Source organism: Helicoverpa armigera, chromosome 7 (assembly GCF_030705265.1).
Source record: "Helicoverpa armigera isolate CAAS_96S chromosome 7, ASM3070526v1, whole genome shotgun sequence".
Taxonomy (NCBI): Eukaryota; Metazoa; Arthropoda; class Insecta; order Lepidoptera; family Noctuidae; genus Helicoverpa; species Helicoverpa armigera.
The window spans coordinates 13,022,296-13,034,916 of record NC_087126.1 but is presented as its reverse complement, the minus strand read 5'-3'; the positions used below and the strand labels follow the sequence as shown (position 1 = coordinate 13,034,916).

General features: G+C 36.1%; 3 protein-coding genes across 4 annotated transcripts in view; 1 reads left to right on the top strand and 2 right to left on the bottom strand.

The window, feature by feature from the left end:
• The window catches only part of LOC110372106 (protein Aster-B), a 29,092-nt gene extending 25,651 nt beyond the window's left edge, over positions 1 to 3,441 (bottom strand). For both annotated transcript variants that reach the window (XM_064035578.1, XM_064035579.1), the window contains exons 1-2: positions 3,213 to 3,441; positions 2,101 to 2,223 (exon numbers count right to left, since the gene is read on the bottom strand). In XM_064035578.1, the coding sequence (XP_063891648.1) occupies positions 2,101 to 2,223; positions 3,213 to 3,256 (167 nt within the window). In that variant the 5' untranslated portion in view covers positions 3,257 to 3,441. The remainder of the gene's footprint in view (positions 1 to 2,100; positions 2,224 to 3,212) is intronic.
• Positions 3,442 to 4,037: 596 nt separating this feature from the next.
• Positions 4,038 to 7,972, top strand: LOC110372250 (ribosome biogenesis protein BMS1 homolog). Its single transcript, XM_021328845.3, has 2 exons — positions 4,038 to 5,049; positions 5,381 to 7,972. Exons 1-2 carry the CDS (start codon positions 4,146 to 4,148, stop codon positions 7,915 to 7,917), a joined length of 3,441 nt encoding a protein of 1,146 aa, XP_021184520.3. The 5' UTR covers positions 4,038 to 4,145; the 3' UTR covers positions 7,918 to 7,972.
• Positions 7,973 to 8,082: 110 nt separating this feature from the next.
• LOC110372090 (liprin-alpha-1) overlaps positions 8,083 to 12,621 on the bottom strand; it is a 127,333-nt gene continuing 122,794 nt past the window's right edge. Inside the window, exon 26 of the mRNA XM_064035684.1 lies at positions 8,083 to 12,430. The gene's annotated coding sequence lies outside the window, so the exon portion shown is untranslated. The remainder of the gene's footprint in view (positions 12,431 to 12,621) is intronic.

The following is a 12,621-nucleotide window of genomic DNA, read 5'->3' as shown; positions in this document are numbered from 1 at the left end:
TTTAACTAATGAGTGTAAATACCGCTGCTTTTTTACGACAATTCACTCTCGGAAATGAAAATGCTCAATGGCTATAATTAGCGAAGTTTAATCAGGAAAATTAATTTAATTAAGAGGAAAATTATGTAGGATCTTAAAGACACCTCCGTAGATCCTTCTACCTCTATAAACGAGATATTTTTGCATCTCAAATTGCAATCATGGATTGTAAAACCATTTTAGTTTAATCTTTATTGATGAACTCTTCACTCACTAATCTGATTGCGGCTTACTAAAGAGGTAATTGTTATCGTCCTTGTTATACCAAGTTACCGACTGCTGATGAACGAGCGATGCTGTTGTCGAGGTTAATTGCAGTCACGCATTACACACACAGAACTGTATGTTCACGCTTGTTTGTAATAGGAGGAGGAGCAGAAATATAGGCGAATTTTAAATGTAAAGGGTCAATAAATCTGATTTTATTAAGATAAACTTCGGGTATGTCGCTGTCACAGCTTAAAAACGTCCACTGCTCCATTCACCGAGGGATTCCCCCGTTCACCAAGCTAGTTGCGCCTATGCGTGTTGGTGAGCGCAGTGTAGGATATTATTAGCTTCGGAGAAACCGAAATACTGTTGCCAGTGGCCGATGCTGGTTTGCACTTAAACCCTAATTCATAGGAGTAAACATGTATGTCTGTCTTCTTCATCAAATCCTAAAATTATGTGACAATTTAAATGGCAGGATGTGGGCAGTTGACATTGAATGGCCATAATTTTAAATTAGGCCAGAGTGGCAATTCATTGACTTATGCCACTATTTAAATATATCCAGCTCCGAATGTGCGAGTACTATACAGAAGCCGGCTATATTTACATGTGAATTCGATCTCTCTTAGCTTCTCAAGTTTCTACACAAGACTGGTTGTATGTTTTCTAGATATCATCTTTCCATAAGGATTTGTAATTTTAGGGTCTGTTTAACATTAAACTTTATAAGCTAACTGAAGGCTAAAACGATTTCCTAAGAAATAGGGCTAATACGATTTCCTAGGAAATAGGGCGACAATTCTTTCCTTCGAAATAGTTCAGTTAGTTGTGAAATTTTCTTTGATTTGTTTTTTGCGTCAAATGAATAATTAAAATCGGCTAGCAACATGTGTTTATTTCCCAGCTAAAACCACAATAGTAAACTGGTCTAAATTGAACCCGTGACCTTCTGTCCGCATGCGCGCGGCTATTGTCTCTCACCACTGGGTGAAAGTGTAACAATAATGACTATAGCCTTGTTGGTAAATGTGTTTTTTTTTTTATAATTTCGTACAATTTTTATTTAAATTAAATATTTGAGTATTTATTTGTAGAATGGGTAAAGATGTATTTTATTCTGGTTCTTATTACGTGATGTATGAGTAGTGCGAGAGTGATATTATCAACACACATTATTTAATAAATCCATGTGCTGCAGAGCAAATATTTGGTTTGATAATGAAGTGATAAAACAAGTCAGAATAAACATACAGGAAACTGTATTCTAAAATTATGAGCACTGATTGCTTTTAATTTCAAAGGAAAAAATTTAAAAATATAATGCTGCTTATATTTTGTACTTACTATGAAGAAACAGTTGTATAATATTCATTTAATTATAATTGAGTGTTCAATGATGTCTTGATTTCCCTAATATACTGCCTATAAGCTATCAATTTTATGTAATATCATGATTGCTTTAGAAATCAGAAATTTAAATGGCAGTTAACAATAGATTAAGATAAATCTCTTCGATAAATATTCAATTAATACCACAGTTCATAAATAATAGTTTAATTTAGAATTAATTACGTTTAAATGCATTTTCATCATCTACCAAGCATTTTCCTAACCATCTTGGGTTTGGCTTCCAGTCTAACCAGATGTAGCTGACCAATGGTTTAGTACAAGAAGCTACTGCCTATCTGACCTCCTCAACCCAAGATGTTCAAATGACAGTGGGATCTACAGTTTATCATGCCATCAGAAACATGGGTTAACTGCATTTTATGCTGAAATATAGTAATGTTAGAATTGTCTATATTTAGTTATGGGTAGTTCTGATGTGTAAAGGTTTTGGTAACTCACCTGTTTTCTGGTATAATATTGTTGGCATGTTGTGTGATCACTCCGGAGAATGTGAGCGCCTGACTGATGCTCTGACCGATGGCATCCTGCGATGATATCACTAGGTTCTCCACTGATTTTCTCCTGGGAAACATGACATTTTAAATAATTGGTGGATGTGAACATATTTATGGGGAATTCCTTTATGTTTAAGTGTTCACTTGTGTGAAAAAGAAAAATAAGAATATTTATAAATTGACTGTATTTAGGCAGAAGGTAGTATTATTTAATACATACTGTTTTTTTATATTATTGCAGTCCATAGATAATTTATTGTCTTTTAGATTTTTTGCCAATAAAATATCGAATTTCAAATTGCTTATAAAAACATTTATGCAGGTCAAACTTTCGGGTAAACCTGTTCTTATGAAAGATAGATTATTTAGATATCCTAATTGAGATCTAGTTTTTATTATTAAAGCCACTTTGCCACTACTATTTTGATTTTAATGTTTCACGTGTAAAAAAGAAACCTATTTGAATACGATGGGAGCTAACATTATACTTCTAAATTACCTTATTTGCATATCTTTTAGTCGGTAAGTATAATTTCAATATATTATCATTCTTGTTAAAACTTGTCATGCTTTAAATGTTATTATTTATATAAGTTGTGCAGTAGTTTTATTTCAAAACATTGAGTATAATTCACAATATCATTGTCCTTTCACATCAATTAAGTTAACAGTTAGTAATAATAGGAATTCGGTTTTAATTCCAGTTAGATTATAACTATACTAACTGGACAATTTAAACTTTTTATATACATGAGGTTTTTATATAAGTTAACACTCTCACTTAATATGTGCATAGACAATGTCTATAGGCTTCTCATTAGGAAATGGAATAAGTAATTAGAGTAACGTTTTTAAGAGACGGTTCTTCCGAAAATGATGATTTTACATCTGCATTGCGGGAATGACAGACCCCATAAGATCAACGACCGATCATCACCAGATAGTTCTGACGCACCCTAGACTCGTAAGCGACTAGTAAACAATATAAACAATGTCCAGTGACGAATACAATAACACAATCGTTCTATAATTAGGAAAAATGCGTATAATACTTACATCGATATGGCGATGTTCCGGCTGTCTAACTCCGATGAAGTCATTTTAACAGTCCTTTTTAATTCACTTTGGTATCTGCCACTAGAGAGCTATCATTAACAGCTGCGTTTTTTGCTTTCATCATCCAAATAATGGATTTTTTTGCACAAAAATATAAAATTGATCTCTTTCTTTGGCTGGCCTCAATGACAACTGTTACCCTGTATCGCCAGCCTACAAAATTAAATAAATATCTCTAGGCCTATAGTTTAGCCACGGTAAAATAGAAAAGGAACGAAAACATAATTACAGCTTGGCAAAAAAGAGTCTGACGCGGTGACAGTTGGAACTAAAAATCAAAATCAAATAAAAATTGTTAACATCGTTAATACTGGACATTGAAGTGTCCAAGGGACATCGCCTACTTAAGATTGAATATCTCCAAAAATAACAAATATCAAAATCTGTGAATCGTAGTATTCCGGTTGCCACAGGTGCGATAGTGCTGACCTCATTTATTCCACACTCTTTTTTGCCAAGCTGTATATAATAATTACTTTAATTACAAATAAACTCACCTTGATATGGATTAAATAACTACTGATGATTGTTTTAGTTTTTAAGGACTATACTCCATCTAAAGGTTATATTGCACAATTGGGTTCTAAAACAAGATTTGAAAAAAAAGCTATCCTAAATATTCCAGAAATCTTGCAAATCTCTTACTTTATTAATAAGACAATGAAATTATCGTTTTTTTTATTGTTTGCTCAATGACGTATTTTTTTACAATTTTCTTTTCGACTTAAAAGACCAGGCACACAACTTGAACATTTTCTTCAATCCTAGACAAAAAAAATAGCTGTCACTTACCTCGACATGTTACACGTGAGGTTATTTTGAAATATTTGAGATGTGTTTCTTTTAAAATAACACGATACATATAAATAAGATATGGCAGATGAAACTGCCTTTGATAAAAAGAAGTCGCACCGTGCCAAGCAAGCCGGGCGCAAAGCAGAGAAGAAGAAAAACAAGACTAAACTCGACCAGTCTAACCTAAGTGCCCGACAGAGAAATCCAAAAGCCTTTGCTATCCAGTCTGCTGTGCGAGCTGAGAGGCAGTTTCGACGACGAGAAGATGTTATCTCCAAGAAGCAGCACATCCCACAAGTTGACAAAACTCCACTGGAGCCTCCACCTATTGTTGTGGCGATTGTCGGGCCCCCTCGAGTCGGTAAAACCACACTTATCAATAACTTGATCAAGAGCTTTATTAAAACTAATGTGACGAGTACCAACGGTCCCATAACTATCGTAACATCAAAGAAGCGACGTATTACACTGATAGAATGCAACAACGACGTCAATTCTATGATCGACATCGCTAAATGCGCCGATCTGGTGCTGCTGCTGTGTGACGCCAGCTTCGGCTTCGAGATGGAGATATTCGAGTTCCTCAACATTTGTCAGGTGCATGGTATGCCCAAGATCATGGGTGTCCTCACACATCTGGACATGATAAAGAATGCTAAGACCTTAAAAACAACTAAGAAAACTTTAAAACACAGGTTTTGGACTGAAGTGTATTCAGGAGCTAAGTTGTTCTACTTGTCTGGTATTATTCATGGGGAGTACTTGAGGAATGAGATAAAGAACTTGTCTAGATTCATCTCAGTGATGAAGTTCAGGCCTCTGAGCTGGAGGATGACGCATGCCCATGTGCTGGCCGACCGCCTTGAGGACATCACCAGTCAGGAGCTGATCAGGAAGGATGCCAAAGTGAACAGAGACGTGGTGCTGTATGGCTATGTGAGAGGAGTGCCACTCATGAAGGATTCTTCTGTTCATATTGCAGGTAAGATTTCATGAAACCGTATAACTCTATACATTACAAGTGTGAGTGTGAGAGACAACTATGATTGTGTTAGTTATCTGGTGATGAAGCCATAAGTTGGATCTATAAATTTTTCCTTATTTTATATTTTGCACAGCGTCTTTCTTATTAAAATTATAAAGTTAGATCTCCATTCATATTGCTGCAAAGCCCATGGCCATCCATAATTTTTACATTTAAGTTTTTGCTGGGACTCTTTTTATTTTTATCTTATTACAATTTAAACTTTCATATTTTCCTAACAGTATTATGTGAGTGTACTGAGGTTAAATATTTTATGTTATGTTTTCAGGTGTTGGAGATATGAAGATCAGTGAGCTATCCTTCCTACCAGATCCTTGTCCACTCCCCAGCAGTGAGAAGAAGCGTCACCTCATGGAACGAGAGCGACAGATATATGCGCCCTTCTCTGGTGTTGGAGGAATTGTATATGATAAGGATGCAGTCTACATAGAGTTGCAAGGCTCTCACTCACACAAAAAAGAAGACGAGGAAACAAATGAAAAGAAAGCTCTCCTCAAAAATGTAGTAGAAACTAAGGAAACAGTTGATGAGCAAATGCAAGAATCTGGCTTCAAGTTGTTCAGTGGAGGTGCAGTCATTTACCCTGACATGATCAAGGATGATGAATATTTGCAACAGAATAAGAAATCTGAATCAGATGAATCTGATTCTGATGATGAAGGCAATGACAGTGATTCTGATAATGACAGTGGAATAGATCAAAGTGAAAAAGAAGAGAGGAAGAACAAGCTCCCTTGGGATAATAACTCAGAAGGTGGGTCAGATGGAGAAGATGAGGATGAAGAAATGAGTGATGGTAATCAAAAGAAACAAAAAGATGATTCAAGTGATGGAGAAGATGATAGTGAATCTGAAGAAGAACAAGATAAAGAAGATTTTGGGATGAAATGGAAAGAGAAGTTGGGTGAGAAAGCTACAGAAGCCTATCTAGAACGACAAAAGACTTCAAAAAACATCATGAAGCTTGTATATGGTGACTTTGAAATTGGAAATAAAACTAAAAATAAGGACAAAGATGAAGATTCGGAAGAAGAAGAAGATGAAGAGCTTGGTGGTCTTTTCAAAAAGGTTACAGATACACAAAAGAAAAAGCACAAAGAAAAGGAAAGGTTAGATCTAGACGAGTGTTCTTTCTTCTATGCTTTAAGTAAACCGAATCTTAGAGACTGGACAAGTGAAGCAAATAAACAGTATTTGATCAACAATTTCGTAACTGGTAAGAGATCAGCTGACGAAGATGCTTCAGAACTCTTAAAATTAGATGACGCCAGTGACGGCGATGATGAAGAACTTTATGGTGATTTTGAAGATTTGGAAACTGGAGAGAAACACAAGGCGGAAGACAAAAAAGAGGAGCAGACGACAGAAACTGGTACCAAACGAAAGGCGGAGCTTACCAAATCTGAGATATTAGACAAAAAGATGAAACTAAAAGCTAAATTCGATTCAGAATATGACAATCCTGATGATCACAGGATCAAAGGAGACCACTCTTATTATGAAAGCTTGAAAGCAGAAGCTTTGAAGCAATCTGAACTAAACAAGTCAGTGTTTGAGAATTTAGATAATGGACTGAGGGTTGAAGTTGAAGGTTTCAGACCAGGGTTATATGTCAGAATGTTATTCAAGAACATGCCATCAGAGTTCGTAACTAACTTCGACTCTAGTTACCCAATACTTATTGGTGCTCTCAATATGGCTGAGCAAAACGTTGGTTTTGTGTCATGCAAAGTTAAGAAACACAGATGGTATAAGAAAATTCTGAAAACAAATGATCCTCTTATCATTTCGTTGGGTTGGCGGCGTTTCCAAACATTGCCCATTTACTCTAAAATAGAGGATGATTTAAAATGCAGGTATTTGAAATATACCCCTGAGCATGTCACATGTAATATGCACTTCTATGGCCCTATAACGCCACAAAACACAGGTTTCTTAGCTTTGCAAAGTGTAAACAACAATCCAAATGATATCAAACAAGTAGGATTTAGAATAGCTGCAACAGGAAGCGTAAACGAAATTAACAAATCTACTCAAATTGTTAAGAAATTAAAACTGGTTGGAACACCATTGAAAATATACAAGAAGACAGCTTTCATCAAGGATATGTTTACGACTACTTTAGAAGTCGCGAAGTTTGAAGGAGCTAGAGTGAAAACAGTGTCAGGTATCAGAGGTCAGATAAAGAAAGCTCTCAACAAGCCGGAAGGTGCTTTTCGAGCTACTTTTGAAGACAAAATTCTGATGAGTGACATCGTATTTTGTCGTACTTGGTTTAAAGTAGACGTCACCAAGTTCTACGCTCCCGTCGTTAATCTATTACTGCCTGCCGGAACCAAGAACGCGTGGCAGGGAATGAAGACTAAGGGTCAACTGAAGAGAGAGCAAAACATTAAAAACGAGGCTAACAAAGACTCGATGTATACTGAAGTGAATAGGGCTCCTAAAGTTTTCAAGCCTTTAGTGATACCTAAGAATCTACAGAAAGGTTTGCCATACAGATTTAAACCTAAGGAAAAGTCGACAATTCTGTCTGGTGTGAATCCTAAAGACCAATTGAAAAATAGAATAGCTGTTATTAAGAATCCTCAAGAACAGAAGGTTTCGAACGTTATGAAGATGTTAAAGACTAACTACGAGAAGAAGAAAGAGGTGCAGAAGGAAGCCACGGCGCAAAGACTTCAGAAACATAAGAAACAACTAGAGGAAGAGGAATGGAGGAAACTCAAACGACAGAAAGAATTGAAGAAGAAAATATGTAGACATTTAAGTAAAATTGGTAATAAAAAGAAACCACAGATGTAAATATTGTTATGCTGTTATTTTTATAACGTGTTCTTAGGCTAATTAAACAATTAAATGCAAACGTTTATTTTATTTCAAATAAGCCTGTAAAAGCTCTTTCATACTTTTCTGATCATAACTAATGGGGAATAGGAACAGGAGTTAGATCTAAAGTAAAACAAAACATTGTATCGTGTAAATTGTATTTACCTCTTATCATTATGCACAACGTATGCCGTCATCGCACTTTTGATAAACGTTTTTACAAACGTACAGATTACACATTAGTACAGATTACATTGGTCAAAATAAACATTGTCTAGTTAACAATTTCGTTATGACATCAAAACAATGGCCGTTAGAAGGGTTCTCCTGTAACGATATACCGATTATCTAGTCGAGGGCCAAAGCGATCATATAACACGGAAAGCGTTGGAATGTAACGCGCGGTGACGAGACGCAACCCGCGCGCTTCGATACTATCCCGTCACTATAACAAGCTATGCACACACAGGCCAAATTATATACATATCCAATTGATTTCCACTAATAAACATATTTTACATTAACTCCTTAACGTGAAGGTAACTTTATTCTTTGGTAGCGCGAGCCACTGGGACTTAAAATCTTGGAAAAATATTGATTTGTTTTTGTTCGATAGGGGTCCGATCGTGCGTCATCGGAGTTGGAATGTGAGTAAATTATTCTAGTTATTGTTCGGTCGCGTCCGTTCCAAACCGGCGGTTACTTGGCACTTGTGGAGGACTACTGGCAACACTCGTCGCTGCACAACGTGTCCGGCGCCGGGCGTTTGTAACATTAGATATGTAACTTCTATTAACAATACAACAACACCTACTGTACTTATATGTACGAAATCTCAGTGAACAATAGTCGTCCACTAGAAGTGATCGGCGTGACTGCCAATCGTTAAATGATAAAGAAAGTTCATAGATCAAAGTGACACGTAAACAGATAGTCTAGTGTAACAAGGCACGTTACAGACTCGCTCCGAACGTTACAAACCGCCGGACGCGGCCGGACACGGCGAGGAACCGGACGACACACGTGTCTACGCTAACTGCAGGGAACATATAAAAGTGTACGATTACAAAGGGACCGCACAGCGGCCATGACACATCGGCTATACTACGTCATCCAAACCACTTTATACAAAACTCGATTAGCTACGTCGAAAAGCTATAAGTACACTAACAGTTAACTAAATAACCATCTCGCATGTTGCATTGTATACAAACTTTATGTAGCTAATATATATTTATTTATATTTTGATAATGAAACGATGATGTGTACGTATGATATTGAGTCAGGCTTTATTGACGAGACGTCAGATACACCGGACTATTGGAGTACGAAACGCATTTTCCACACTCTTAGTACACGCGAATTTCGAGCCTGGAATTAATTAATTAATATTCAGGACTAATTACACTCAACGAAATAAATCTAGTGACTTTTTCATTTTGGATAAATTACAACACCAAAAACGTCAAATCAATTATTCCGTACTCCAATATCCGGCGACAATACCCTATCAGGTCTGCAACGCGTTGCCTACCCGCCGCAGTGCTAGCTCAGTGTGTGACTCACGACCGCTCCTAGCCAGGGAGAGACATAGGTACCGACAACATCGCACGGAGTTTTATTCCGTATTGCTTACGATACAAGTGTCAATATTGTAGTTTTAGGAGTTATTTTTAATATTTGATAGTTTTTCTCGAGGCATTTAATATTTTAAGTGAATTTTAGTTTAATATAAGTTTAAAATATGTTTTGTGAAGCCTGGCTAGGGTGATATAGACAAGAGTGAGAACGCAGCCGCGATACGTCCGCCACGCGTTCCGCTCCGCACGTGTCACCAATACAAAGTAGATACCATTCACATTTCCAATTTATTTATGAAAAATTTTGAAAATGCACCGCGCCATACGTTGCGAGACGTGACAGTTAATGAGCAACATGCTGAAGACAAACGCGAATGTTAAGTTATATATTTCACATCTGGCAACATTTGACGCCGGGTACAACCTTACTCCGAGAAGTATATATCCAAATTTTATCTACGATTAAAAATTAATTAATTTTATAAAAAAATCACACCGGTGGCGCCGTCTGTCACCTAAGTTTATTAATACTGTTACTCGATAACTATACATAGCTGAGGCCTACCGCCGCGCCGACCGACAGTCGCTGCAGCCCTAACACAAACCATACTGAGGTAATTTTTATAATAAACCGGTATATTTAATACATTTCCTATAATAACTTAATAAATAATAAAATCTAGTTAATAAATAAGCGGTTATCATTACAAAGTAATAATACAATAAAAATCCTTTCAGTTTTGAACACATCTTAGCTAAATATTGCTATTACACCTACAGTCGATAGAAATTATATATAAACGATAATATTTACAATATATTTGCTACAGGTTAAAAAGATTCACTTTTTAAACTAAAATCGCTTTAGCTATACAATTCATTAAGTTTTATTTCATTATCTATTGAAGTCGCCGCGAGGTGTGACACTGACAATCTTTACAATAAAAACGATCATTCTCTAAATTGTATTTTATTTTAATAAAAAATAAACACATAGTGGCAGTATTGCCAATTTAGTTGTGAGCGTGGTATTAACGCCAATTACAGGACAACGTTCCATCATTATTCTCAAATGTCAGTTCACACTACACGACGACAGAAAATAAAACTACAACATTCATGTTATTCGCGGAGCAACCCAACTCACACGTCACAGGGTTGCCACACTTCAGGATATTTGTAAAACGCTTAACAAAAATATACCTAGCTAAGTTTCAGCTGATCTAGTAGCGAGTTAATAAAATAGAAGATTACAAAACAATGTAGTAACACTTTACATAAGACTAGTATCGTGCGACATTGGAGGCACACATTCAACTACATAAAGCTATGTATATACACACCTCAGGGAGGCACTTGGTACACGGGGCACACTCGCTGTCACACACTACTGACTACACTTGTCATACATATTGTAACCTTAGTGATTGTAGTTCAATCGTGTGACACAGAGAGTGAATGTTGCTTCAACTGCTGAGTCAGCTAAACACTTTACGATACACTTAACAACCATATCATACTGATTTACATTGACATACAAAATCCAATAACGTTTAGGAACATATGCATGACTTTTATAAGTCATGATTTCATTCTAAAAGACCAATTTATGAAACTTTTGCTAACCAAAAACACACTGAGGCAAGAATCCTTTTTCTCCCCCGTTTAACTATTTTATCAACATTTTCTGTTCCCCCATATATTTAATTTATCAAGTGTATCGTCAAAGTGTAAAGCTGATATTACAGTTGGAACACAGGGAATTAGGCGACGTCTTCACACGTCGACCAGCAATACAGTAATCTCTCACAACACAGTAACTTTACGAGTAGCGGCCGAACGCATACAGTTTGCAAACTAATACTGAATATGTATTAGATTTAAGCGAACAATAATAAACAGGAAAATAACAAGGGTAAAAGAGGAAATGTATCTACTGTAAGTAGATGAAATAAAATTGTACTTTATCTAATTTATACGCAGAAGACAGGTTTTTTAAGAAAAGTCATTGAATTATTTAAGTAGTCCACCAGTACATTTGCAAACTGTACAGCCGACGATATACAAATGTATATTAGTTAAAATATAACTAATATTTGGCATCAGAGTATGTCAATGTTTATTTAGCGTGTACCGTGTTTTTAACGTTTAAATAAAATGGCGAAGAATGTCAGTCTCCTGGACTATAATTGTTGTAATCATAGTCCAAGAGACGGACGTAATAAACTATTGCGATATAAGGCTATTTGTTTAAATATTTTGTATAGGCGCCTGTGGTTGTGTTCACGTCTAAAATGACACCTATAAACATAGCCTAAAGGTCCTCTTTCGTTTGTCTAGTTGTGACTACAACCACAAAGCAGCCGACATTGCTTGTAACAAGTATACATCCCTGTACATCTAAGTGAATACTTTAAGGCGAATAATACTTACAATAGTACACAAAACACGGTACAACGCGCCATTACTACACATTTGTATCAAGTTACAATTAATAAATATCAGATTACACATTAAGTACATAGTCTACAGATTTCAGAGCACTTTGTAGTTTATAGAGAAGCCTTAGCTACTGTATACTTCAATATACACATTATGGAGAATATTATTGTATCAACAACTTACCTATGATAGCATTTTATAGTACTTTGGTAGATATCGTGGCGACGGTTGGACTCGCGGGTATACTGTTAAGAAGCTGTAGTGAAATATTTACATTATAAACACGAATGGAGAAGCGTATTACTATAAAATGCCGCCATATAGAACATTATAGTCGGGCGCGTAGACTAGCGAGGTTCGGAAGTGAACAGAGCTTTGTACCAAATAAATAGTGTACTAAGTTAACGTATGACTATACGCGGGCGAGCCGCTCGTCAGCCGGCCGCTACTGCGGGTACCACGTGGCCTAAAACATAATAAACACATGGTTAATAATTTGTTGTAATTTATGCTGGAATGGAGATAAATATAAGGATGAAAAAATTTGTTAAATATGGTGAGTGTGATTCCACGACGAAGGGTTGTCAGTTTTTCTTTTTTATGTAATTTAAATGCGTTAAATTCAAATTTTTTAAAAATACCATTGACTAGCAAGCA